We start from the raw sequence: 26657 nt of genomic DNA, 5'->3' as shown, positions 1-26657 counted from the left end.
AGGTAACCAAAGTAAAGTCGGGGACCCTGTTTGGCAAGTCGAGTCACTGAATCTGCAAGCAAGGCTGGGGACCTTTATCAATAGGCCAACCCCATGTTGTCACCACCACGGGGTACTTATCATCAACACTTATCAGGGGCCCGCGCGAGGCGATGCTGATTGCGGCAGGTGAACCTACCCTGACTTCATGGCACAGGTTGACTGACCACTGGAGAGCTGATAACGATATCCTATCGATCGCGCACCTTCCTATTCCCCCTCATGCCCCTCTACGCGCCACTTGCGTGCTGCGCCAACCATGGTCTTACCTATTATCATAGGCTGCCGGGCAGTCAACCGAGGCTTCCGATCCGAGGCTGTACCGCGTTCCAGCTGCAGATAGGTAATCCCAACCACAGCCTCAGGCACGTTGTCTCTTCCGGCTCGTCAGTCGCGGGGTGATGTCATGCGCAACTGCGCTGATTCCCTTTGCAGTATGTTGTTGCTTTTGGCCGCATATCCCGGTCTCCTCTAGTTAATGCAGTCTAGGCTAGGCTAGGCCGGCTTATCATGCGCGCCATATGCGCTGCAGATGATCACTGTCACCTGCGTGCAATCACGGACTACGCCTGATTCCTGATTCTGGAAGTTGGAAGTTGGAATGTGTAGTACGATGACGAGCGTAAGCTTACTTTTGTATTCCCTCCAAGTGAAGTCAATGTTGTTTGGTGTTCTTTAAATAGATAAGACAGGATGACGATGGTCGGCGCGTCGCTTCTGTTGCCGAGGCTCAGCTGGCCCCTCTGGTACTGCGTAGATCATACAGGTCCCGTCTCAGATCAGATTCAACACTTTCCTAGAAGATATGAGTCTGTTCCTGGCTCACATATCCATGGTCATTTTCATTAGATTCATCGTGCCAGCACGAGTCTTATATTGTATGGTACATCTCCGTAGAAAAGAAGTGAGTCTATTCATCCATCTGCCACTCATACTCCAACCTCTCCATCCTCCCCCTCTTATTCCGCGCCGCAAACCACTCCTTCTCAAACCCATTCGCCCGATCCACCCCATCCCACCGATGCCCCGGCCGAATCCCATACCGATTCGGCTGGAAACTCCCCTGGTAAAGCGGCCTCCCCGTACGACTCTTCGCCGCAGGCCCCTTAGTCAAGAACCTTGCCGCAGGATCATTCCAGCGGCTCTGCGCCTTCAACTCCTCATTTAGATCTTCATCGTCTGCTGTTCGTGCTAGGGGCATAGCCTTTGCCTCTTCAAGCGCAGCGCGTCGATCCGCCCTTTCAACACGCTGTATATCGCCCATAAGCGCCTCCTTGGCCTCCGCCTCCTTGATCTTCTTTTCCTCCTCTGCCTTGCGCGCTTCAGCGCGCTTCATAGCGACGTTGATTATGCGACCTGAAGCATCTCTGTAGATTGTCTCCTGTGCGCCTCCCTCGCCATCGCCATCTTTCTTCCCCTTCCACTTCGCCTCTTCGGCTTTCCGTCTCTTCGCTTGCGCGGCTACCATAGCGGCCGTTTGCTCGGCTGTTTGGAGTCCCGCGCGCGCACCGGATTCCATTCGTGGTCCGTCATCCTCATCTTCATCTTGATCGACGACCATGGGGTCATCCTCGTCTTCTAAGCGCCTAGCATCGTTCTCGGCCATTGCGTCTGCTAATATTTTATCCGCTGCGTCGCGATCGCTGTCTCCTCCTTCCCTCCCCGTCGTAGCTGGTGTATTCGAACCAGAAAGCGTAGTCCAATTACTCTTCTTCGCCTTTCGAAACTCTGCACTCCGTCCATCACGCACGACGCTCGGCGCGAATTCATCGCGGTTCCGATCGCCGTATGTATCTGCTGTAGCGCGGAGATCAGGCGGGTCGTCATCGGCGATTATAAGCCCTGCGCCTGAGGTATCTTCCGCGGCAGCCTTCTTGCGTTTCTTTTTCGGGCGCGGTTGGGAGGGCGCAGGGTCGGCGGTTAGATAGTTTTTTGCGAGGTATTCTGCTAGTGATGAGGAGGGCATGGTTTTTGAGTGTTTCTCCGAGGAGAGGGGGGTATCGTGGTGGTTTTGGTGTGTTGGGTATGAGTAGGCTGGGGCTTTCATGATCTTGAATAATGGGTCTTGGCGCCGCGGAGCTGGGTCGGATTATTGTTGGGCCGGGAACGGTGCTTATCTAGTCATCTCATATCTCATATCGATAAGCTGATCTGGATCTGGGGAACTGAGCTTTAGTTGACCTTGATGTTGATATTATTGTCCTCTGAGATAGATATACCTGTCTCTTCTAAAAATTAATCAGGGCCTTTCACTATGCTTAACACCTGTATAGTTGGCTGTATTGATGATCATAGTTTTCACCTTTTTGTGTTGAGAAAGAATGCGTAGCCTCCCTGCTTTGCCTCAGACACAACACGATATATATGTCCGTCCTCCTTCAAAAAAGTACCTACTAGCAACATCTTGAACACAATCACGTTTACCACGGCCACTTGATTTATCCAACATAACGATCTCATCCCACCACTACAGAAAAAGGAAAAAAGAAGCCATGCCCCGCACAGAAGAAGCTGAAATTTGGTTCTCTTCAGTCTACACCCTCGTCCAACTCATCCCCCCAGGCCGCGTGACATCCTACGGCCACATCGCAGCCTTACTAGGTGAACGTACGCAACCACTGCATTCAGTCTCCTAGGTACCTAGCAGCTTGCTAACAGACATATACGAGCGCGCAGCAAAAAGGCCACGCCAAGTAGGAATAGCACTTAAACACCTCCCCACCGCAGACTCAGGACAGTTCTTCCATGCCGCGAATGTACCCTGGCAGAGGGTTGTTAATGCGCGGGGGATGATTTCGCATCGGTATTCACATCCCTAGTCTTTGTGAGATAGGGGAACCATTGCAAGGCAGCTAACCGTGGCTCCGTCTAGTGGGCCTGGAAGCGCAGCGCGGCAAGCAGAACGACTACGCGATGAGGGCGTTACTGTTGATAGCGATAGTATGGGGGAGTTCTATGTTGATTTTGGGGTGGTTGGGTGGTTTCCTGCTGAGATTGAGATGCCTGAGGGGGATGTAAAGGGGGATGAAGATGAAGATGAAGCTACCTAGGTTGGAGATTTCATCGACAAGCACCGGCTCAAGATCTGCTTCGGATAATGTGGATGTCGATGTTTGGAGACTGAGATATATCTAGGTAGAATATGGAACACACGACGTGCTAGGACTGAGACTCAAATATGTTAAGGTACTTTCCCCCGGAATTCCAATATATGCTCCTCTGGGTCCTCCAAGAATGCCTCTCCAAAGTTACCGTACTGTTGAAGCAACCGCGACCTGCTGTTGAATTGGATCTAATGGGAAGTTGCGGTATGGGACCTACGAAAGGGAGGTTCATGTCTTCAACTACCTCCCTTACACACTCATCAATCCAAGAAGTCATTGCCCAGTCAAAACCAGTATCCTCAACGTCTGAGTTCCTGATCATTACCTATACTCATCATCAGACCCTGCCTGGCATTAAACCAAGATATCCATATTTCCCGCGCCTTCCCGTCTTCAGGGCACTCACAACAATCAAGATCAGAACGCATCCATTTGGAACTCCACCGGTTGTACGCATCGCAACAGGATAGGACCAGGAAGAACTAGCCATGCCCCGCCAAAGAAGGAAATCCTCAGCCTGGTTCATATCCGTGTACAAACTTGTCCAACAAATACCTTCTGGAAAGGTAACAACCTACAGACATCTCGCGGAGTTACTAGGTAGGTGAACATGCATACTACCGTCGCGCCCCGTCACTTTCCCATCCTCCCCACCTTTCATTTGAGAAGCAACCTACCTAACTGAAGTGCCCTGTACTAATGTACCTAATATATGTATGCATGCAGGGAAAGAAGCGCGCCACGTCGGACAAGGCCTTAAATGGCTCCCCGCCGCAGACTCAGGTGAGGACTACCATGTTGACAATGTGCCCTGGTACAGGGTTGTTAATTCTAATGAGATCATTGCGCATCGGTTTGTCTATCTCTCATGCAGTCAGGTGGTCTCAGCCACTTTCTTCTATGTCCATCTCCATTTCCTGACGAGATTGGACGAGGGAGAATACTTTGGCCGAGGACGTTGCAGGCTAACGTGTATTAGTTCGCCAGGCAGTCAAGTGAAACAAACAGAGAAGCTTGAAGAAGAAGGAATTGCGGTTCAGAGGGGGTTTCGGCATTTGTGGGTTGAGTTTCGATTGTGTGGGTGGTTTCCTAGTAAGGATGAGATTGCTGTTGGTGATGGAGAGGAGGAAGATGCAGATGGAGAAGAGGAGGAGGAGGATGGGAATGATGAAGATAGCGAGGAGGATGGGGAGTGGGAGCCGGAGTGAGGATAGAAAGGTGGAAGGTCAAAATGGAGATGGCGGGCCTTGATAACGCCCGCGTTTTACAAACACTCGAAAAGTAAGTAGTTTAGTACTTCAAGATAGGATACCCATCTCTAACGAGATATGATTGCGCGCACGCCTATCTTCAAATCAACACCGGCAAGCCCCATACGTACAAAGTTCTCGCAAACATCAGATATTTCGGACCGGAATGAGAATGGCAGGGGGTGGTAGTTCAGATCAGTAAACTTCATCTCCAACGTCAATTCCCAGCGTCTAGTGGTGGAATTAACGACATGGAGACCACGGCATGTAGGGGAGAATATGGGGAATCAGCAGTAGAGAACAAAAGCAGACTCTATGTGGTAGATGGGTAATGAACGAGTAGGGAGGGTAGAGAACAGAGAAGGTAAGATGATTGGTTAGGAGACGAGACGGAGGGGAAACCAACAGCCGACAGACGGCCCAAGATTCGGTAGGTAGGTACGGGTACGTAAATGCGCAGCACAAATCATCATGACAAATGAAGGAAAATCGTCGCTCAGACATATACTGTCGTTATATCGGATCAGGAGTGAGTAGAGTAAAGACATTCTAGGCTGACTGCTTGCTTGCTTATCTTCGCTTCACTTCCGTCGCCCATCCCTCAATTCCCTCGCCTCTGCTGCCCGGTGGGACGCCGAGGTCGACGTCCTGCATGCCCCGGGTATCTTGCATCCATGCGTGCGAGGCCATGCCGCCGGCGTTGGCGCGGCGTTCTGGTAGGACTTCTAGCATCGGCAGGAGGAAGTCGCTGATGGCCATGGCTTGTGAGACGGAGAAGTGATACTTCTCGCGGAGGACATCTGGTAACGACCAGTGGCGGAGTCTGTGGATGTTGCGGAGTTCGCCCTTGCGGTTGAAGATTTCTTGTGACCACCGACCGGAGAGGCAGAGAGATTTCGGGAATGGACCGAGTAGCTCGATGACTTGGGCTATGTGGTCATCATCCTTTCCGTAGCGGGTACCTGATTGGGGGTCGAACAGGTAGTCGCCGGTGATAAGTTCGAAGACCTGGAACGTTAGTATTTCTCGGCTAAACGGCGTTGAGGTGGCTCACCATGCAGGCCATACTCCAGATGTCGGTACTGGCTCCCCACTTTGACCCGAGAATAACTTCAGGCGAGCGGTACTGCCGAGTTTGAATATCGTTGGTAAAGTGGTGGCCGACCCAGCATGCGTTGCCCAAGTCTGCAATCTTCACCGAGATGATTCCGCAGTCAATCTCCTCATCGTTCGAAGAAGACTTGTCAAGCGAGATGCCGGACACCTCTCGTTCCAGAAGGTCGCTGCTCGGTATTAGTGGGTGCACTGATACGATATTTGAATGACATACGCAGTCTTCTCTCTCTGTTTTTGTTGTTCATCCTCATCCTTGATGCCGAGCAATTGTCTCATCGACGGCGTTTCCGTGGTACCTGATCAATTAGCAAGGCACAATTACTAGGATCGAGTACGTACCTGGTGATTCATTGACAAGTTGGCTCAGACTGCTGTGTGAGTTTTGCGAGCTGTGCTTGAATTCGAAACTAGTGTTGAGCGGGCTGGGCAACGGCTGACTGCCGGTGATCAACGTCCTGCGCCTCCGCCGACCGTTGCGGTTGTCCTCTTTTTGAGCCTTCTTTTCCTCTTCCTTCACGTATGTCTTGACGATTTGCTCGACGTCGCCGATCTCGATCAGCACGTTCTCTGGTTTCAAGTCGGTGTGAATAATTCCGCATTCCCGATGCATATAGTCCAACCCGAGCAGGACTTGTTTCGTAATCTGCTTCACCAGGGCCATCGGGATACCGCGGTGGTTCCATTTCTTGATCAAACCGAGCAGGTTCTCTCCCAGCACTTCAAAGACCATGCAGACGTGGACCCCGTGGGGCCCCTTGTGTTCAAAGGAGTCGAGGAGGCTGACGACATGTTTCCGGCCGGGGTGGGAAGGCTTCGCTTGGACAATGCGATTTAAAAGTTTAATCTCGTCGATGGCGGTTTCGGTGTAGTGGGCGGCCGATCGGACGACCTTGAGCGCAACGTGTTTGCCGGTGGTGGTGTCGCGGGAGAGCCAGACCGTCGAAAAGTGACCCCACCCTAGTTTGCGCACGACGACATATCGCCCATTGTTGTATTGTTCTCCGATCTGGACAGGGTGGTAGCCACCCTTGCAGTAGTCCTCTGAGTCTTCTTCTTCGGCAGCAGTTTCGGGTTCTCCTTCGGAAGATGAGGAGCCAGACCGTGATGGCGGGACACTGAGTGGCGGGAGAGCGAAGTTAGCGAGCGAAACCAACAAGAAAGAGGGGAACCAGAAAAGCGATCGGAAAACCGAACATACCTATCGCTGGCCGGGCCTGTTGAGTCGGCAGGCGTCGCAGAATCGCTGGTGACGATGGGCTTGAGATCGGTGCCCTTTCTTCTCTTCTTATTGGTAGCAGCGCCGTTGGTAGCGGACGAAGCGACGTTGCTGGCCATCTGCTTGCCTTTGTTGAGGACGGACTGGAGATCGACGCCTTCCATGGCTCCGAGCGAGATAGGGGTATCGGTCGCAGGAAGCGTAGAAGGGGAGGAAGGGATCAAGGAATCGGGAGGTGAAGAGGGGCAGGAATAATTGTTGGGCTGGCTGGATGGAGAGAGAGGTCTGGTCTGGTCAAGTCTGGACGATGGAGGGTCGGGGAGGTTGGTTGGCGGCGGAGCTTCTCTGGCTGGCTTGGGCTTGCGCTTGTTGTGCGATGCTGAGGGGTCCCCGCTCCAGCCTTTAACTAGTGATCAACAAGAAGATCAAAAGAAATATCAATAGCAACAGAAGAATTAAATTGCAGCGACTGGAAACAAAGCAAGTCGCAAAGACAGTGGACAGACAGTGGTTGGCAGAGAGAGTTGACTTGGAGAGAATGAAGAGGCAAATGACGCAAACGTCTGGTCCTCCTGCTTCTTAGTACGAGGTCCTGTCAATGATTTCACTCCCTTCAGTCGCAACCTCAATCCTCGTTGCTTATTGCTCAGTCAAGGTCAGTCTCGTTTCAGGCTCAGTCAGACACACTCTGTTGAGCGATCGACAATGGGGAATGTCCGCAAGCAGAGAGAGAAGACTGTATCATGCCCAGCGCGTACACCGATGTGGCAAATCATGAACCATTCAGACTTCACAGAGATATATACCTGAATCAGTCCACTCTGGGGAAATCAGATGTATAAAAGATGAGACATGCAGTGCTACCAGATGATGCCATACCCAGCCTCCCCAGTGTGCCCCAGGTTCTATACAGCTGGTCAGGTCTTCCTGCATAGAAAGGCCTTAGAGCGTGCGGAACCACGACAGAAAGCGAGGATCGGATGGCCAAGCACTAACTCAGACTCCTGCAGATGCTAGCCACGATGAGATTCGGCCATTTCTATAACTGGCTACTGAATGCGCCCGAGCGAAGTCGTGGGGGAAGATTGAGGTAAAACGTGGCGGTTAAACATCGGGTGTGGCATTACTGGCCCATGCCGGTGGGTTTGCACGGACCACTGTAAGTATCGTGGAATTAGAGTGCGGCTGTGGAATTACAAACATGGCATCAGGCTGCGTTTCCTACAGCTACCCTAGACCTGCATCTCCGCTGCAATATTCCAAATCCTTGGGTATATTCAAATGCTCTGTCTCATTAAACGCCCTTGTCCATATTACTTGTCGATTGTCAGCTCGCTCAAACGGTTTTCTGTGACCAGTCTCGAATCTGTTTGCTGTACTACATCAATATGCCTCTATGCACTCCGACTGGAGCTATAAAAGGAGCTCTCCCGGCTAGTTTTGAATTTGGCTCTTTTACTCCTGGCTTATACTTCGTCATCCAAGCCGTCTCACATCGCTTGTCCCGTCAAGTATTCTTTCGTTCAGAGACGGACTGCAACCTCTCCCAATGCTTGCTTCGAGACATCCTGCTAAGCCTTACTGCACAGAGCCTCTTGACTATTAACTAATCCACAAGAGACTGGGAGTCTGGGAAATGTCTAATTTGTCGTCGCCATATATGCTGCCTTTCTGGAACGACCCCAGTGACTTCTGGCATTTTTGAGCGGCCCTCTAAAAAACACAGTCCAATCCTTGGTCTACACATGGTGACTAGGATGTACCTGAGCGAGAATATAACCTCTGGACTTGTCTCGCGGAAAAGACTCAACTACAACTTTTCTGCGCAGACATAGAAGGTCGCCGTTCCTACTGAAGCACCTTGATGACGAGACCGGATGGGCATATAGATAACCACAGCTCGAAGATCAGCCGAGGAGCTTTTCGGAAACTGTCCCACTGCTGTCTCTTGACTAACGAACACTCTCGCGAGACACAATTCCCTGCAACTTCGGAAAAATCCAGAGCAAGAGCATCCATACAACGACCCCTTACTTATCACCCCCTTCCTTTGCGCCTCCACCTGACGATTGAGAATGCAATAATATCGTCCGGCATGAATTCGACTCAAAAGCCTAAACGTGTTACCCGTAAACGAATGGCGAGGCGTTGAGTCCATTCGATCTGATATCCAGCAAGCCGCTGATATACCGCAGGATAGGAGAGATGGCCACTGAGCCTATCGATGACCGGAAGTGACACTGCTATGAAAATCGACACTCAACTAGCAGAGTTGTATAGCAAAAGCACTCCCTGACAGATCATTCCCTTCGACCGATCGAGGCCGAATATATTATATCTATTGCTCCGGAGGAATTTAGCCTTAAGCGTACCCGCACCACGGACGATTTTTGAGACCGAGCTCCGATGCCCAGCACAATGGGAAGACCATATACTATACGGTTCCATGTCAAGCACCTATCATCTGTGAAACCGAGAAGGATTTGGCAGCTTGCCACTATACCGTCGAATCAACCTCGTTATTCCCCGCCAATGTCCGCTAAGTACTTAGAAGAAGGGCCGTGCCTCCTGGGTCACTACTACTTATGCTGGTTCCAGAGCTTGAAGACGATAAACATTGCTAGACACTGGCTCACCACCGCCACTGCTGAGGGTTACAAGCTGGTGATTAAATGGGGTTACCTGTTGCGAGGTCATAAGTTCCTGTATGGCTTTCGAAGCACAGAACTCACCGGGTCTCAGCATTGGTGGCCGAAATGCTCACAAACTACGTGGGACAAGGACCTATACAAGTGGACGGACGCCCTTCAGCGGCAAGTAAAGACGCCAAGCATTATTGATTGAACGGAAGAATGTCAGCAATTTACCTACATACCACAGAATTTAAGCGGATTTAAATACTGGAGTTTAAGTGGGCTGCTCCAACGCGGCCATACGGCCCTACCCGGATTTAAGCATCCTACTTATACCTTACTCCTCAACAATCCCATTGTCAAGCACAGAACAGCCGCATCCCGAACTTGCTACGCAAATACCCATAATGGCCGACGCAAAGATTGCCCTCGTCACAGGCGCCAACACCGGCATTGGCTACCAGGTCGTGCGAGCCCTCTACAGCGCTGATCAATCATACCATGTCTTTGTTGGTGCGAGATCGCCTCAAAAGGCTCAGGATGCTATCAGGGCCATTCAGAAGGAATTTCCTTCTTCGTCGAACAAGTTGACACCTATCGTCGTCAACATTGAGTCCGACGAATCCATTCAGAAGGCCTACGAGGAGGTAGAAGCTCAAGTCGGCAAACTCGATGCACTCATTAACAATGCTGGTATGGCAAAATACACCGGAAAATGTTAAATGGTAATACTGACCATGACCAGGCGCGCAATTTGACCAAGCCGCCGCCGTCAACGAACTCACCCTCCGACAATCCTTCAATAAATCCTGGGACGTCAACGTCTCAGGAACACACATAATGACATCTACATTCGTCCCTCTCCTCCTCAAATCCCCCAGCCCACGAATCATCTTCGTAACCTCCGGCACATCAACACTAAAGGGCACAGAATCGCGCAGCCTCCCCGTCGACCTTTCCCCACCAGCCGGGTGGCCCAAGACCGGACTCAGCCTCGCCGGGTACCGCAGCGTCAAAACGGGTCTTAACATGCTCATGCGCGAGTGGACTCGCATTCTCACAGATGATGGCGTCAAGGTGTTTGCTATTAGTCCGGGGTTGCTTGCGACGAATCTCGCTGGGAATCCGGAGGCGATGAAGGCGATGGGGGCGGCGGATCCGGCTGTTGCGGGGCCGTTGTTTAGGGATGTGCTTGAGGGGAGGAGGGATGAGCAGGCTGGGTTTGTGGTTAATAGGGATGGGATTCAGCCGTGGTAGTGGATTTGGGCTATGTTGGGTTGAGTTTTGTATACAGACATATTCATTTTGAGTTTCCGAAGTATACTCTTCGAAATTATTCTCGAACCCTAAATGCCAAGAGGCGCTAAGCCATATATAGATTATGCATATTTATGCACGTATGGGCGTACGGCCATTACAGTCGCCTGATGTGTTTGTTTCACAGATACCCGTCATGGTGATACACGGCTTCTGAAACGTTCGAAGATGCAAACTATGCAAACCTCGCAGGCGCTCTGAGACACGCAACCTTGAGACGCTTCCCAAATCAACTTCTCATTAACTCCCACCCTATTCAGCCGGTCTTCGGGGGGCGAATAGCTTGCTAATCATCAACCAACTTGTCAGACAGACAGTTGGCGCGATATACTCCTACTCCAGACCCTACTTCCCGCCAAACGCAATCCAATGACCTCGGGTTTCTTCCATTTGATGAGTGGAAGAGAAGGAGGGATAATAACTGCAAGGAGCCAGGAGAGCAAGACCTCCTTCGCTACACGATCGCCTGGAAATTGAAGACCAACCGGACAACCGAAGCCAAGGAGACTAAACAGGACTTGGTCGTAGCTCCGAGTGAATATTGGGAGAAGTGCACACTAAGAAACGTAATCGGCAGGTCCGGTTCGAAGACACAGAGATTGTGGTATCAATAAACCACCGTAATGAGGGCCCTCTTGAGAAGCGCTCTAATAACACTAACTTGAACATTGGATGGAGACCAGTGGAGACAAAGCTTCGTAAGTGGAGCAATCTAGTCCGCAGGGGCAGGACACCTCAGATTGCCATCACCGTCAAATATATAAGAGACGTTGATGCGGCTAAAGCGTGCGACAAACAAGGCTCTTCAGCCACCAAAAGGATGCTTGCTGAACGAGATGCAGTTATTAGTGCTGAAGAAGAGCCAAATCAGCCTTCATCCTGGAAATATGTGTACAAACTTATGCGATGTTCTGTGACTTCATGCAATAATTTCGACAAGTGATGCTGGCAGGACCCGAAGGGTCGAAAACCTTACGGACTACGAAAACCCCACCTTATGAAACTTATTTCTTATGTGGATGCAGGGGGGACACTCGACAGTCATGATGACGTCCCAGAAGGTATTCGACAAGCTCTCTACATGGAGGCTCAGCAGAAACTTGAGCGAAGCTCGAATAAAACAAATAATCAGGTTGCTTTGGGGGCTCCATGTCCCATCAACATCAATCTCTTGGCCCCCCCCCCCCCCCCGGTATGTGTGAGCCTGCTATGCCTCTGTCGCCCCCCAGACCTGCGACCTCGAATAAGAGAGTCAAGATTTCTGGGGCTCGAGATGATGCTGTCAGGGCATACTGTGGATGGCACAAACTGCAAGTAACTGACGAGAAGCGCAAGGCCGACTGGCGTAAGGCATGTGAGTTAACTCTATCCAATGGCCTTGACCTCGAGTTGGTGGAAGAAGATTAGGAGCATGTGCAGTTCCTGATTGAACAAGGTGTGACAAAAGGGACTGCCCGGCGATTTGTCCGCGACATTCATGAGTGGGTTGAATATGTGAAAGAGCTCTCACCAGAGCGATACAGTCAAGGTCCCTCCGATTGCGCAGAATACTGAACGCTTCTTGGTTAACAATCGTATTGTTTGGGTCTTATTTAATGAACAGTGAGCATTTAAATGTGCAATTGTCACTGCGCTGGCCGTACAATATGGTCTAGTTGTTATTTGGATTGTTAGCTAGTTCTTAATGCTCGTATTTTGCAAGGTTGTTCCCCCCGTTTATATAATCTGGCATGTTTATAATATCAACCTGATGTTTATTATGAAATGACGCCGACTTTGTTCGGCCTTAGTTGTGGTACTCGGTCTTATCGGCGCCAGGGACCTTTTGTCGGAACATTATAATTCCGACCAAATGGTGCCTAACCACATATCAAGTGATTGGAGCTGACAGTTATAATCAAACATTTCCCGCAGCCAGCTGCTTCTACCATCTCACTCATCGTCGAATACTTGCTGTTGAGCACATAACGGGTCATCCTTAGCTGCGATGCTACAAGTCGCGACCATTATGGTCGTCTTGTACAGAGTATGGCCTGGATGAAGTTGATGATGTGGGTGAGACCACATGATAAGTCCGGGTCGGTTCGGGCCGAGAGTCAACCAATAACCAGCCTCCCTTTGACCAATCAAAAATTTGCAAGGGAAAAATATAATTAGTCATAGAGCCTTATGCAGTGCATAGGCCTTCAATCCATCACAGCCTCATCGGCGGGAGATGACATACCCCGCTTTTGCTCGCCAGAAACGCCCAATATGTCTTTAAACCTATCTCCCTACTCTTGGATCGCTATCATGCTTGCCTGCGAGAAAATCTAATATTTATGGTGTGTCCGTCAAAATGGATGGTCTCTCCTTGGCGGCGAGCGTCATCGCCGTTATTCAACTAACCGGAAGCCTCGTGAAGCTTTGTGGAGGCTATATCCAAGAGGTACGAAATGCACCGGAAGAAATCCTCACCCTGCAGCGGGCAATCACAGGTCTTCAAAATATACTTAAGGACTTGCATAATAATCTGCAAGTGAACAACGCAAATGCCCTACCTACTTCCTCACGACTACCCAGCGATATTAATGCTTGCCTCTCCGATCTCCAAGCATTAGAAGCGAAACTTGATGCAGAACAGGGAAAAACGCTGATGAGGAAAATGGGCTTACGGGCCTTGAAATGGCCCTTAAAACGCACGGAGGTAGAGGGTCTGATGCAGAAGTTAGAGAGATATAAGTCATCGTTCCTCTTATCTTTACAGGTGGATCAGACGTACGTATATCGACCATAGTTCTCTGTCCCCTGTAAAGTTGACTGAAGGACCGTATAGTTCCCTGATGATTAGTATGGCCGAAAATACTGATAGGATTCATCAACAAATTGATATTGGAAAGTTGGAGGGCGCTACAGATGCAGGGTTCGAGTCATTCTCCGATCGCGACGAAGTCGAGTGTCTCCCAGGCACAAGAGCTGAGCTCCTTGGGGAAATAACGGAGTGGGCTTTTTCACCATCCTCGAAAGGTATTTTCTGGCTGCGGGGGATGGCTGGGACAGGAAAGTCCACAGTCTCTCGGACGGTGGCAAGGTCGGCTAAGAACTGTCATCATCTGGGTGCCAGCTTCTTTTTCAAGAGGGGCGAGGCGGACCGAGGGAATGCAAAGAAGTTTTTCCCGACATTGACCAGGCAACTGATACTATGGAAACCAGAGTTAAGACCTGGTGTGCAAAAGGCACTTGACAACGACCCTGACGTCGCATCAAAATCACTCAGGGAGCAATTTGAAAAGCTACTCCTTCAACCGTTGCTCGGTCTCGACCAATGCGATCAACTGCCTCAGAATACTGTGATTGTCATAGATGCTTTGGACGAATGTGAGCACGACCATGATATTCGAAACATTATTCGATTGCTCTCTCGTCTGCAGGAGGTAAAATCACTTTGCCTTCGGGTCTTCCTGACCAGCAGACCAGAGCTCTCCATCAGCCTTGGGTTTTCAGAGATCGGGAACCGTGTATATCAGGACCTGGCCCTTCATGAGATACCCGAAGAGGTGACGGAGCACGACATACAGTTATTCCTACGACATCGATTTACGAAAATCCGGCATGATAGAAAAGTCCCTCAGGACTGGCCTGGCGACGATATCATCCAAGAGTTAGTTGGAGTATCTGTTCCACTGTTTATTTCGGCTGCCACCGTGTGTCGCTACATCGAGAATCCAAAATGGGAACCTAAATTCCGTCTTGCAGAGCTTCTCAGGGACCAAGCCAAATATGTGTCCAAAATGGACAAGACATATCTGCCAATTCTAACGCGGCTCCTCGACGACCAAGAGAGTGATAGCAGTGAACAACAGCAACTTCTACAAGAGTTTCAGGATATTGTGGGAGTTATCATCTTTCTTGCTGTTCCGCTTTCTATAAACACACTATCTCCGTTTCTTGAGATAGAAGTGGATCGGATCAGCAATCGATTGGATTCCTTTCGGTCGGTTCTTAGCATCCCGAGCGACAAAAATCAACCTGTTAGAATTCTGCATCTCTCATTTCCGGAATTCTTGGTCCAGACTACAACCAAGTTTCGTGTGGATGCGCCAGCTAAGCACAACGACGTTGCAAAATCCTGTCTGAGAACTATGCGGCGTCTTCTGCGGAGAGATATCTGCAATCTAGCAGACCCTGGAGCGCGTAGGGCAGAAATCGACCCTCTAGATATCCACCAATGTCTACCATCGGAATTGCAATACTCCTGTCGCTACTGGATACATCATCTAAAAAATAGCCAGGCCTTACCTTCTGACATAGAAGATATGCAACTCTTCCTCCATAAACACTTTCTTCACTGGATGGAAGCAATAAGCCTGCTGGGTCTTATATCGGAGATGATAGGTATGCTTGACAATCTGCGGATGATGGTGTCAGTAAGTATATGGTAGACGGCAATCCACGAGTCATACTAACAAGGATAGGACCATCATGACAGTTCTAGTCTAGCCGACTTTCTACATGATGCAAAGCGGTTTGTCCTGAAAAATTGCCAGATAGCCAATGAAGCGCCACTTCAAATCTATTATGCAGGGTTGGTATTCGCACCTCGAATGGCAATAATCCGTGAAAGGTTCCAATCTGAGCTTCCTAGTTGGATTTGCCAGTTCCCACAAACTCGTGACAACTGGAGTGCAGAATTGCAGACGCTCGAGGCTCATGCGGATCGGGTTTGGTCTGTGGCTTTCTCACCCGATGGACAGCTGCTGGCGTCCGGCTCGGACGATAAGACAGTACGGCTCTGGAATCCGGCCACGGGCGCTCTTGAGCAGATACTTGAGGGCCATACAGGCTTGGTCGAGACCGTAGCCTTCTCACCTGATGGCCGGCTGCTAGCGTCCGGCTCGCAAGATAAGACAGTACGGCTTCGGGATCCGGTCACGGGCACTCTTCAGCAGACGCTTGAGGGCCATATAGGTTCGGTTGAGTCCGTGGCTTTTTCACCCAATGGCCGGCTGCTGGCGTCCGGCTCGCAGGATAAGACAGTACAGCTCTGGGACCTGGCCACGGGCGCTCTCTATCAGACCCTTCAGGGCCATATAGGCACGGTGGGGTCCGTGGCATTCTCGCCCGACAGCCGGCTGCTGGCGTCCGGCTCGGTAGACAAAACAATACGGCTCTGGAATCCGGCCACAGGCGCTCTCCAGCAGATTCTCGAGGGTCATGCGGATCGGGTTTGGTCTGTGGCTTTTTCACCCGATAGCCGGCTGCTGGCGTCCGGCTCGCAAGATAGGACAGTACGGCTCTGGGATCTGGCCACGGGCGCTCTCCAGCAGACGCTCAAGTGTCATACAGGCTCGGTCTGGTCGGTGGTTTTTTCACCCAATGGCCGGCTGCTAGCCTCCGGCTCGCAAGATAAGACAGTACGGCTCTGGGATTCGGCCACGGGTGCTCTCTATCAGACACTCCAGGGCCATGCAAGCTGGGTCGGGTCCGTGGCTTTCTTACCCGACGGCCGGCTGCTAGCGTCCAGCTCGTTAGATAAGACAGTACGGCTCTGGGATCTGGCCACGGGCGCTCTCCAGCAGACGCTCCAGGGTCATACGGGTCATGCGGATCGGGTTTGGTCCGTGTCTTTTTCACCCGATGGCCGGCTGCTGGCGTCCGGCTCGGACGATAAGACAGTACGGCTGTGGAATCCAGCCACGGGCGCTCTTAAGCAGACGCTCGAGGGCCATACAGGCTCAGTCGAGACCGTAGCCTTCTCACCTGATGGCCGGCTGCTAGCATCCGGTTCGCAAGATAAGACAGTACGGCTTTGGGATCTGGCCACAGGTACTCTTCAGCAGACGCTCGAGGGCCATATAGGCACGGTGGGGTCTGTGGCCTTCTCACCCGACGGCCGGCTGCTAGCGTCCGGCTCGGTAGACAAGACAATACGGCTCTGGGATCTGGTCGCGGGCGCTCTCCAGCAGACGCTCAAGGGCCATATATATCAGGTGTGGACTGTGGCTTTCTCACCCGATGGACAGCTGCTGGCGTCCGGCTCGGACGATAAGACAGTACGGCTCTGGAATCCGGCCACAGGCGCTCTCCAGCAGACGCTTGAGGGCCATATAGACTCGGTTTGGGCCGTGGCCTTTTCACCTGATGGCCGGCTGCTGGCGTCCAGCTCTCAAGATAAGACAGTACGGCTCTGGGATCTGGCCACGAGCGCTCTACAGGAATTATTAAGCACTGATGGTGTTGTCACGAAGGTCAAGTTTTCGGAAGATAACTCCCATCTCCGTACTGACTTAGGATCGATCAAGATTCAATCCAGCTGGAGCATCCCTACCCCTGTTTCCCCCAATATGGGCCGACAGATATCTCTAGAGAGTGAATGGATAGCTCTAAATGGGAAAGAAGTGTTATGGCTCCCGCCCGAAGCCAGGCCTTCTTGTTCAGCGACCAAATTCAACATACTTGGTTTGGGACATGCGTCAGGTCGGATTTCTTTTTTTGGATTTCAGAAATAGTCAATGTCAACTAAGTTTTGTTTTCTGGCCTCATATATCTTCGATTATCTTTAAATCAAAAAGGGCTTGGAATCTAGGCTTATGTCTTTGAAGAGATACTACTTGGCGAGAATGATTTGCAAACGAGTCTGACGAGCCATATCATAAAATTGTTTCTTACAGTAAATTCATTCCTCAAACTCTTCGATTGTTACGCCGGAATGTCGGAAGTGAGCTTCGGCGCTGGCTTTTTTTGCACCGACAGTATCAACGCACGTCTGCAGGAAAGTGTCAAAGCCTAGCTCAATCTCGTCTTCGTTTAACTTCCAATTTCGCTTGATATAACTCTTCAGTTCGGAGAAGAATTCCCCAATCAGGTTCAGGTCAGGTGAGTACGGTGGTAGATATATAATCTTGACACCATCTTCAGAGCACATCTCCTTGATCCTATCGGAGCGATGAAAAGAAGCATTGTCCATAATTAGGACGGACTTAGGCTCCGACCATCTCCCGCAATGTTGTAGAAGCTGTTCAATAGAATATTCAAACACCACGGCATCCGTCGAGCCAGCAAACACACGAGAGAGGAGGATACCATCTTGGGCGTAGGCAGGTAATATTTGATAGCGTTGGCCCCGATGAAACTTCGCTACTTGAACAGGCCTCACTCCTAAGGGAGACCAGCCAGTCCTCCTAAACCCGATTCTTTTATCACATCAGACTCATCAACATAAACTAGTTGGTATGATCGGTATCGGGAGAGTTTATGGACGTAGAAATCTCGAAGATCGGGGTTTCGTTCCTGTGCTTTCTGCCACCAAGGGCTGGTCCACCCCCGAGCTAAGGAGCTATGGCCCTCTGAGTCTCATGCCAACGGCGTCGTGCTTGCACTATGCTTCGAATGCTTCGAAGGCCTTAAGGCATACCGCGGCTACGACGGCAAGCCCCGTCTCTTCCGCACAGAACATAATGCAGCTCACATGCAAATGTCCTGCAGCCGCATTTCTCTACCCTGCGTGGACGCGACAGACCTGCAGCAACTAATCCATGCTCTGCTTGCAGTTGGTGCGCCCAAATGGTTGCCCGAAGACCGCGCCGGAGACTTCCTTTACATCCGACCAACGGTCATCGGCACCCAACCGTCTCTCGGCGTCCAGGCGCCGCAGAGCGCGACCATGTACATTCCCCTAGGCTACATGCCCCGCGTCGACGCTGTGCCCTGTGGCATGAAGCTGCTGACATCCCCGAGTGATATGGATCGTTCCTGGATTGGAGGCTTCGGCTATGCCAAAGTCGGCGCGAGTTACGGGCCCTCGGTACTTGCTTCGCAGGCGGCCGCCCGTGAAGGGTTCCATCAGACACTGTGGCTCTATGGAGAGGATGGTGAATGTACTTGATACGAATCTATGAGGTCATGTGATCACTAGCGGCGTGGCCGCTAGCTACTCCAACCCCCTGAGGATTCGACCCCTCAATAGAGAAAAAAAAATCATCGTCAAGACATAGTCAACAAGAGTCTATCGAAGCAATAGAATTGAGCCCTATCGTTAAAGGCATCCGCTCCTTAGTAGGCTACGTGCGTGTAGCCGATACAGACGTCATTCTGCCCCTCTCCTTCCCCTGGGCCTGTACGATTCGTTACAGTACTGAAGCTGGGGGTAGTAATTTATTCGTGGTCTGGCTGCGAAAGGATGGCAAGAAAGAGCTCGTCACCGCACCCCTGGATGACCAGCTCATCCTTGACAGGGTCACGCGGCGCAGTTGCCTAGAGCTCGCAAGAGAGAGGTTTAGGGATCTAGTGGTTACCGAGCGGAAGTTTACTATTGATGAAGTCATTACTGCAGCTGCTAATGGTTGTCAGTTAGAATTGTTTTCTGCGGGCACGGCGGTAAGTGTTTCGATTTTTTTTTTTTTTTGCTCATCCAATACATATCAGACATGTTGATTCGCTGGCTCATACTGTTGTAGTGGTTCATCACTCCGGTCTCGCACATTCGACATCGAGGGCAGGACATCATGATTTCAATGGGAGCGCATGGTGAAATGGGAGAGGCGACTGGGAAGAGTCAAGAGCTGGCTTACTGATATCATGTATGGGCGGGCAGATCACCCTTGGGCTGGTGTGATTACGGAGAAGAAGTGGTAGAAGATGTCGTATCGTTGCATTGTTCGCTGCTTCCGTCACGATATATAGAATCTTCAATAGACAAATTCTGAAGAAACATGCCCGCACACTGAGATAGGTCGACTGTTCAATGACGCACTATAACATACTCACTATACGCCGACACCAAGGCATTTGTATCACAATACCGCAGGTTTTCGCGGTACCGTATCCATGTGACTACGATTTACGATACAAAACACGTCGACATTCTCGCATAAAAAGTGTATAATCCATATACAGGCTAGCGTGGCTTGGCATTAGGGTTCGAAAACAGTGCAGATGTCATCAGCAGCGAAACTGATTTCGAAAAATTCTGTATAGGGGTGGTTACCTGGGGATATTGGGCTTAGTGCCAGCTGCGGGCATACAGAGTACCTGCCGAACATTGGACATACAGAGCAGAAATATACAGAGTTGTGGATTGACAAACAGCATTAGCTTATCAGAGCGTCTGCATAAATTATCCGTCATCTTGACGACCTTATAAATGGGGTTTTGTCGGAGCATACTGCCGTCCGGCACCGCCTGCCCCTAGGGGTCGACCTCGCTTAGTCATCCATTAGTACCCTAGATAGCTGGATCCTCGGCCGTACCGGCCACCCAATAGGAGATCCATCCATCGCTTCCCACAGGTTTGCTGCAGCACGCTTATTGCCGGATCATGTGATGTCACGGTGATGTCAAAAGCTCTACATCATGACACCTGCAGAAGAGCTCAAAAGCTCCAGAAATCAAAAGAGAAGTTGAAATTACATTGAAAAACAGTTCTTCGGTTCCAAAAGAAATCATATGTCTACCACTTCTACCACTTATCGTTGATCAACCACTCTACCAACCAACCAACCAATAACAACCCGCACGAACGAACTATACACCCCAAGGTCCCCCCTCTCCAAAACAACACCACATCCCAAACCCAATAAAATCACCTCAAAATGGCAGCAACACAAGCAGCCAACCTCGTCGAAAAAGCCGTCGGGCACGGCGGCACCGCAACAGTCCACACAGACATAAGCAACTACAACAAGGACTCCGCGGGCGTCGAAACAGGCGAAAAGATCACGGCGTCCATCTGGAACGGCAAGGGCGATGTCGAGAGCGTGCAGATGGCCAAGCCGCGCGTTATTGACGCGGGAGATGTCGTGGTGCGTGTTACGGGGAGTACGGTTTGCGGAAGTGATTTGCATTTGTATCATGGTACGTGCCAATACCTTTCCCTAAGTACTGCGTAGGTAGAAAATGGGAGAGTGTGCTGATGGTGTGGTGCGCAGGTGTTATCCCCCAACTCGAAAAAGGCGACGTCCTCGGGCACGAATGCTGCGGAATCGTCGAATCCGTCGGTCCAAACGTCACAGATCGAAAACCCGGTCAGCGCGTCGTCGTATCCTTCCCCATTGCCTGCGGTCAATGTAAACGCTGCAAAGCACAACTCTACAGCCAATGCGAGAACACGAACGACAATTCCATCACGAACGCTATGTATGGAAAGCGCACGGCTGGTATCTTCGGGTACAGCCATTTCACGGGTGGATTTGCGGGTGGTCAAGCGGAGTACCTCCGTGTTCCGTATGGCGATATCAACCTACTACCCATACCTGATGGTATACCCGATGAGAAAGCGTTGTATCTAAGTGACGTTATCTGCACGAGCTGGCATGGCGTTGTGGACACGGGCGTTGAAAAGGGCGATACCGTTGCAGTTTGGGGCGCTGGTCCGATCGGGCAGATGGCCGTTGAATTTGCATTCTATCATGGTGCCAAACGAGTAATATTGATTGATGGCGGCGACGGCGCGTGGAGATTGGACTTCGTCAAGAGTAAGATTCCCCAGGTTGAACCTTTGGACTTTGGCAAGTTGCCCAAGGGCGAGAGTGTCTCTTCCCAATTGCGCAATATGACGGATCACAACCTTGACGTTTGTCTTGAGTGTGTTGGTGGCGAGTACGCGAAGGGCTGGATGCATTTTATGGAGCAGATGGTTGGTGCCGAGACGGATACATCTGAGATTGTGAATGAGATGATTAGTGCTGTGAGACCATATGGACGGATTGGGTTGACGGGTGTTTATGCTGGATTTGTATGTGCCTCCCTCCCTCCCTCTCTCTCTTTACATACCCCTACCCCTAGTCTACATCTATCTAACAAGCGTGCAGACAAACCACTTCAACATCGGCGCCGTAATGCAAACCGGCATCCGACTAATCGGCAACGGGCAAGCCCCCGTGCACAAATACTGGAAGGACCTCATGGGCCTGATTGAAAAGGGTGAGATCGATCCGCTGCGCATGGTCAGCCACAGATTCAGACTGGAAGATATCGGTGACGTCTATGCGAAATTCGATAAGCGCGAAGGCGGCATTCAGAAGGTTTACCTTGAGACAAAGCATTCGCAGCCTGCGGATAAGGCGTCGCCTGTTTTGACGGATGTTAAATAAGGAGCTAAATTTGATTACGTTGTATAGTATGTGATGATTTATGGAGTTGGAATTGAGATTAATGGAATGCGATTTTCATGAACTTTTGTTGTACGGACACCAGGACTGAACACCATATAAATATCCTCTATCCTCTGCATACCAAACCAAGTCCAATCCAGACCAGACTTCCTCCCTTAAGCCTCCCCCATAATATTCGCCTCATAAACACTAGTTACTTTGTTGGTATTCGCATTCTCGATCTCGTAGCGCGGGCGCTCTTCGCTGGCGTCGACGTTGCGGTCTGCTTGTTTGCCGGGCTCCGTGAGGATTGATTTTATTGTTCCGGTGCTTGTTGCTGTGTTTGAGTCGGGGCCTGCAAAGGATAGATTTAGTGGGCGAGGATTGATGAGATGAAAGATATGGGAGGTATGGAGAGGATTACGTACCACCGACGGGTTTGTACGTGACCATTTGGCCGTTTGAGTAGCGGGGCATTGTGTGGTGGTGTTGATGAGGGTCAGGATACAGCAGATGATAGATAGACTGGCGAACACAAAGATATGGAGATTTAAAAAGCTCGATTGCGAGAAAAAGGGTACGAGTGTCTGAAAGTCCAGGACTAAACCGACTAATATACCTCAATTATAGATGGTCATGAATCACCATCCCAAAAACACAACCACACATCTCTGGTTAAGTGGTGGTGGGATACAACACAATCCCTCTAATAGAAATTGACCCATTTCATTCGCTCAAACGCGATTAAGGTTACCCATAGCCAGGAGACAACAGTTCTAGACGCCGATCCATGCACTGTCGTACTGTATGCGTCATACCCCACTGCACCGTGGAACCGCACGTCGTGGTGATGGCAGGCTGGCTAACCTATGGGACGTAGGATTTGGGGCTGGGAGCGGTCATAAAGCCTGGGTCGGAATCCGGCCAGATCATCAAGCTGGAGGGCAGAATCCAGATCCACATGCAAGTGCTGTATCATGTTCAACATCACAGAGAGGTTTCGGAATATCAGAGATACGATGGAGAGTCTGGCCGGTGGTTCTAATGCCGTTGATGTTTTTGCTGTTGGGGGTGCGAATGTATGTCTACCTATATCTAAAATATGGGTGACTCGTTGCTGACTTCTGGAACAGGGCCAAGGGTCTCGTCCAAGCCAAGAAGACCACTACATAATCCATACAAGCGGGGACCTACCAAGCGAATACAAAGATACACATGCGCTCTTTGCAGTATTCGACGGGCAGTACATGTCACCCCATCCTTCTACCTCAACCCCAACTACTAACGATTAATGCAAGCGGCGGCGAAATCGTCTCCAAACACGCAAAAACACACATCGCGGACCTCATATTCAGCTCACCTTCTTTCAAAAGCGGGAACTATGAAGACGCTATCCAAGAGGCAATTAATAAAGAAGATGAACTCCTCCTAAAGGAATTCCAGCAGGGCGAGAATGCATACGCGCTTGCTGGGAGCACGGCGAGTATTGCACTGCTTGATTTGAAGAGGGGGGTCCTTGTTGTTGGGAATGTGGGTGATTCGCATATTATTCTTGCTGAGAGGGATAGTGGGAGTGGGCATGTTAGGGGTGTTGTATGTATCTCAGTCTATTTTGGCTGGCATATTGAGATGGAGGGGCTGATGTAGAACAGGATCGCCTAACAACATCCCATAAACCAGAGAATCCAGAGGAGAAGGAGCGGATTGAACAGGCGGGGGGTCAAATTCACGAGCAGCATGCTATAACACGAATCGGTAGGTTTTACCTACAAAGAGCAAACACCACTATGTATAGAATGAAGGTTATGGTTAACACCCCCAGGCTCCCTAAACATGTCCCGCGCCCTTGGCGACCTGCAATACAAAACCCCCCTGATAGCCATAACAAGCGTGGACCAAACCGACGCCCAAGAAGTCGCTACAAATGAACACTCATCGCACACAGAGGACCTGATAACCGTTCAAATATCATCGAGACGGGTTGAACTGGGAAAAGATAAGCAGTATATGCTTGCTCTGACGACGGATGGAATTACGAATGTCATTGATGATAACAAGCTCATGAGCAATATGATGGGGTTGTTTAATAGGGGAGGTAATGCGGAGCAGGTTGCTGGGGCTATGGTGAATGAGGCGACGGGGAGGCCGCAGAGTGATAATTCGACTTGTGTTGCTGTTGTGTTGAATGGGGTTGATGCGCCTTTTAACCAGGGGGAAGGGGTGGAGACTGCCATTTAGGATGGCATTTTACGATGCTATCAGATGCTTTTGAGTGCTATTGTTATACCAGTTGTAGTCGAGACCAACGTTAGGTAGCTAGCCATGAATAAACCGTTGATTTGCGCGAAAGTACTCACAGCCGCAAGCTGACCGTGCGAATGGCTATAGCCTTATACTAGGTACTCAGGCATGTCCTCCAGCTACATGTAATGAAAATAGCCTTAGAGCCAGGCCCCTTTCATCAAAATGACCAGTGCTATTATTCAAGAACGTTATATGCTGAATTCCACCCGACCCAGGTACATACCCAATAACGATTGGGCATTGGACAAAAGCTTTCCGTACTGGGTTCAGAATATCTCGTCTCATCTATGACCATCCAGCCTTCTTCACGTCCTATTCCAGCCTTGGGGGTTCACAGCAATGACTTTCCGCGGCAACCAGAATGGCCGGGAATGAAGTCTATTGTGTCAGATGATAGACATAGTGTAGAAGATTGTAGTATACTTGACCTCGGCTGGGGATAAGGCTGATTTTGTCGAGTTGATGCCTAGTAGCTGTGAGGATTTGATGGAGAATCTTCGGTGGTGTGGTAAGAGGTATGACGGGCGTTCTTTCTGCTTGGTTTGTGAAGAACGAATATAGACAAAGAATGTAAATGGTGAAGAATGGCATTTTGAGGGTAGCCACCATAGATCTGCAGGTTCCAAGTGATTCATATCATGAATACATGGAATTGATGCGTACCTGGGGTTGAGAAATCCTGCGGACAGAATCGCTGGCTGCGAACCATTCAAATGCGTTTCATGAAGTTATCCGTGAAATGAATCTACGAGCAAATCCATCTAGAATAGTCACTGGCCTTACTTACCAGATAGAGATTACATATTCGATGTTATAAAACCCGTAATTTCCCTGTTGTTTGAAACTACAAGCCCATTCAGCAAAGCAGCTACTCTACTTCAAACTACCCAAGCAACCATGCAAGCAGCGTTCCACGCAACCCTCATCAACGGCAACGTAAGTCTCCATCCAAAACACCACCAATACCCCCCCAAACCCCATCCTAACATCCAAATCCAGCCCGAAGCAGCCTTCGGCACCTTCGTAGGCCGCTACCTAATCGCCGCATCGAGCCTCAAAGCCTTCCAAGACTGGGTTTCCTCCGTCAACAGCAGGGCCGAAGTGAAAGACACAGGTGGCCGCGGAATCTGGCAGCCCGAGAAGGACAATGATAACTGGTACGCGTATGATGGCGCGATTCTGCATAGGGGGCTTCCGCATTTTCTTTATGTCTCGCCTTTTGTGGATAGGATTACTATCACGCCTATTTGGGGGCCTGGGGGGCATTCGGGGATTAATTGGCCGATGATTCCGAAGTGAAGAATCTGGATGTATAGTGGTGGGTGTTTATTGGAGGTTTTAGGTGTGGAGGAGGGGGAGTTTTACTATCATGGGGCGTACTTAAAAGTACCACAGTTGTTTGCTGATATTCGTGTATCGATTTGAGACTTTTATTGTCTTCCAAACATGGGCGCGTTGTAGTTGAACCAAGAAGTTCCGTAAGGCAACTATAGGGCTGCTCTGTGTAAGAGTAGAGCCCCTTGTTCTACTACAACCCTACCAATCAAACAATCACATCTCTGACCGACATTCAAAATGGTCTTGCCCACCTTCAACAAAGAAGACGGGTTCAGAAATGAAGATTTTATGATCAGCGTCATCTGCCCCTCTCCCGCTGAGCAGGTCGCTCTAAGTAGCTATGATTGAGAAGGGAGAGACATGCTTGCACACCACCATTCTTCCGACAAGAACAAGTACAGACTGTCCAATTTGAAAGACCATTACCTGGCCATTACTGTGCTACCTCAAGATGTACCAGCCTCTGAAGGAGCCCAAAGGGTTGCCATCCAGATGCTCGCCAGTTTACCTTCTCTTCGGTTCTTCCTGCTTATCGGCGTGGGTAGCGGCATTACATGTCAGAACAATGAGGATATTCGACTCTGTGATGTTGTCATGAAAATCCATAGTCCCGTTCAATGCTATTCCTGAGACCGGAAGCCGGCTCGACCACGCCCTCCCGGCCACGCATCTAGTTGGCGACGTCCTTCGACTCCTCAAAGATACAGCCAAAATGCGGTACGCAACCCAAGCCTACCACGAGGACAGACACCACAGACTCGACGAATTCAAATGGCCCTGTTCATGCAAAGCAAACGACCCGCACAAGTTATGCCTCCACAATTCGACAGACGACTAGCAAGACCGGCCTACCCAACTACCCTACCCGGCTTTACAAAGGCACGCCTATCCGCTGCACCGCGTAGGGACTCTCGCGTCTGGCGATATACCTGTTAACGATGGTGCATCACGAGACGGTGTGGGGAGAAGCACAGGGGCTTTGGATATCATGGATGGGGCTGCTGCGAGGTTGACGAGGGAGTTCCCTTGCCTTGTTCTCCATGATATTGATAAATATGGGGATGGGCATAAGGTGGGAAAGCATTGGGGGTTTGTATCGGCTGGTGCTGTGGCGCATGCTGTTTGTATTTTGACGGCGCTGGAAAGTGATATTGTTCTGAAAGCTCCGGTTGTTGAGCAGTGACTTGCTTTCCTAGAGGCAACACATTGCTTGCTGTATAGCTTGGAAAAGAGGTACAGAACTAGCTACCCATGTACATGCAGTTGACTTG

The 26657-nt window shown here is 50.4% G+C and overlaps 11 protein-coding genes across 11 annotated transcripts; 7 read left to right on the top strand and 4 right to left on the bottom strand.

Annotated features, from left to right (window-relative positions):
• Positions 1–949: 949 nt before the first annotated feature.
• On the bottom strand, positions 950–2005 carry cwc26 (putative cell cycle control protein (Cwf26); the record flags this gene model as incomplete). The annotated part of the gene is made up of 1 exon (XM_073771598.1): positions 950–2005. The coding sequence occupies one exon, from the start codon at positions 2003–2005 to the stop codon at positions 950–952; it is 1056 nt and encodes a 351-aa protein (XP_073624585.1).
• A 304-nt stretch (positions 2006–2309) lies between these two features.
• Positions 2310–3144, top strand: BDV14DRAFT_122567 (MGMT family protein). The gene is made up of 3 exons (XM_073765921.1): positions 2310–2646; positions 2716–2842; positions 2912–3144. Exons 1-3 carry the CDS (start codon positions 2532–2534, stop codon positions 3087–3089), a joined length of 420 nt encoding a protein of 139 aa, XP_073624584.1. The 5' UTR covers positions 2310–2531; the 3' UTR covers positions 3090–3144.
• A 715-nt stretch (positions 3145–3859) lies between these two features.
• Positions 3860–4351, top strand: BDV14DRAFT_203653 (uncharacterized protein; the record flags this gene model as incomplete). Its single annotated transcript, XM_073774336.1, has 2 exons — positions 3860–3996; positions 4123–4351. The coding sequence occupies 2 exons, from the start codon at positions 3860–3862 to the stop codon at positions 4349–4351; spliced, it is 366 nt and encodes a 121-aa protein (XP_073624583.1).
• A 117-nt stretch (positions 4352–4468) lies between these two features.
• Positions 4469–6889, bottom strand: BDV14DRAFT_211076 (serine/threonine-protein kinase; the record flags this gene model as incomplete). Its single annotated transcript, XM_073776025.1, has 5 exons — positions 4469–5401; positions 5448–5676; positions 5706–5805; positions 5849–6624; positions 6708–6889. 5 exons carry the CDS (start codon positions 6887–6889, stop codon positions 4964–4966), a joined length of 1725 nt encoding a protein of 574 aa, XP_073624582.1. The 3' UTR covers positions 4469–4963.
• A 1592-nt stretch (positions 6890–8481) lies between these two features.
• BDV14DRAFT_122535 (uncharacterized protein) lies at positions 8482–9007 on the bottom strand. The gene has a single exon (XM_073765918.1). It carries the CDS (start codon positions 8881–8883, stop codon positions 8536–8538), a length of 348 nt encoding a protein of 115 aa, XP_073624581.1. The 5' UTR covers positions 8884–9007; the 3' UTR covers positions 8482–8535.
• Positions 9008–9667: 660 nt separating this feature from the next.
• BDV14DRAFT_122539 (putative short chain dehydrogenase) lies at positions 9668–10652 on the top strand. Its single transcript, XM_073765919.1, has 2 exons — positions 9668–10051; positions 10104–10652. Exons 1-2 carry the CDS (start codon positions 9766–9768, stop codon positions 10613–10615), a joined length of 798 nt encoding a protein of 265 aa, XP_073624580.1. The 5' UTR covers positions 9668–9765; the 3' UTR covers positions 10616–10652.
• Positions 10653–11495: 843 nt separating this feature from the next.
• On the top strand, positions 11496–12317 carry BDV14DRAFT_211074 (uncharacterized protein; the record flags this gene model as incomplete). Its single annotated transcript, XM_073776024.1, has 3 exons — positions 11496–11588; positions 11628–11867; positions 11924–12317. The coding sequence occupies 3 exons, from the start codon at positions 11496–11498 to the stop codon at positions 12080–12082; spliced, it is 492 nt and encodes a 163-aa protein (XP_073624579.1). The 3' UTR covers positions 12083–12317.
• Positions 12318–13013: 696 nt separating this feature from the next.
• On the top strand, positions 13014–18539 carry BDV14DRAFT_203650 (WD40-repeat-containing domain protein; the record flags this gene model as incomplete). Its single annotated transcript, XM_073774335.1, has 4 exons — positions 13014–13432; positions 13491–14544; positions 15130–17023; positions 17965–18539. 4 exons carry the CDS (start codon positions 13014–13016, stop codon positions 18537–18539), a joined length of 3942 nt encoding a protein of 1313 aa, XP_073624578.1.
• A 1705-nt stretch (positions 18540–20244) lies between these two features.
• Positions 20245–21744, top strand: BDV14DRAFT_192172 (zinc-dependent alcohol dehydrogenase; the record flags this gene model as incomplete). Its single annotated transcript, XM_073771597.1, has 3 exons — positions 20245–20506; positions 20581–21386; positions 21463–21744. The coding sequence occupies 3 exons, from the start codon at positions 20245–20247 to the stop codon at positions 21742–21744; spliced, it is 1350 nt and encodes a 449-aa protein (XP_073624577.1).
• Positions 21745–21920: 176 nt separating this feature from the next.
• BDV14DRAFT_203648 (DUF2945 domain-containing protein) lies at positions 21921–22221 on the bottom strand (the record flags this gene model as incomplete). Its single annotated transcript, XM_073774334.1, has 2 exons — positions 21921–22099; positions 22173–22221. The coding sequence occupies 2 exons, from the start codon at positions 22219–22221 to the stop codon at positions 21921–21923; spliced, it is 228 nt and encodes a 75-aa protein (XP_073624576.1).
• Positions 22222–22763: 542 nt separating this feature from the next.
• BDV14DRAFT_211065 (PP2C family serine/threonine-protein phosphatase) lies at positions 22764–24078 on the top strand (the record flags this gene model as incomplete). The annotated part of the gene is made up of 5 exons (XM_073776023.1): positions 22764–22823; positions 22878–22987; positions 23043–23337; positions 23397–23499; positions 23567–24078. The coding sequence occupies 5 exons, from the start codon at positions 22764–22766 to the stop codon at positions 23980–23982; spliced, it is 984 nt and encodes a 327-aa protein (XP_073624575.1). The 3' UTR covers positions 23983–24078.
• Between the last annotated feature and the right edge of the window lie 2579 nt (positions 24079–26657).

The sequence above is a fragment of the Aspergillus stella-maris genome (assembly GCF_047715825.1).
Source record: "Aspergillus stella-maris strain CBS 113639 unplaced genomic scaffold BDV14scaffold_62, whole genome shotgun sequence".
Classification (NCBI taxonomy): Eukaryota; Fungi; Ascomycota; class Eurotiomycetes; order Eurotiales; family Aspergillaceae; genus Aspergillus; species Aspergillus stella-maris.
The sequence above is the reverse complement of the archived record's forward strand: the minus strand, read 5'-3'. Positions and strand labels throughout refer to the sequence as shown.

What these genes read in the sequence shown, in the direction of transcription:
- BDV14DRAFT_122567 (XM_073765921.1), top strand. Translation starts at nt 2,532, where the DNA reads ATGCCCCGCACAGAAGAAGCTGAAATTTGGTTCTCTTCAGTCTACACC. An exon ending in CGCAGCCTTACTAGGTGAAC is followed by an intron (nt 2,647 to 2,715) that starts GTACGCAACCAC and finishes ACGAGCGCGCAG; the next exon opens with CAAAAAGGCCACGCCAAGTA. An exon ending in CGGGGGATGATTTCGCATCG is followed by an intron (nt 2,843 to 2,911) that starts GTATTCACATCC and finishes GGCTCCGTCTAG; the next exon opens with TGGGCCTGGAAGCGCAGCGC.
- BDV14DRAFT_122539 (XM_073765919.1), top strand. Translation starts at nt 9,766, where the DNA reads ATGGCCGACGCAAAGATTGCCCTCGTCACAGGCGCCAACACCGGCATT. An exon ending in TGCACTCATTAACAATGCTG is followed by an intron (nt 10,052 to 10,103) that starts GTATGGCAAAAT and finishes GACCATGACCAG; the next exon opens with GCGCGCAATTTGACCAAGCC.
- BDV14DRAFT_122535 (XM_073765918.1), bottom strand. Translation starts at nt 8,883, where the DNA reads ATGGACTCAACGCCTCGCCATTCGTTTACGGGTAACACGTTTAGGCTT.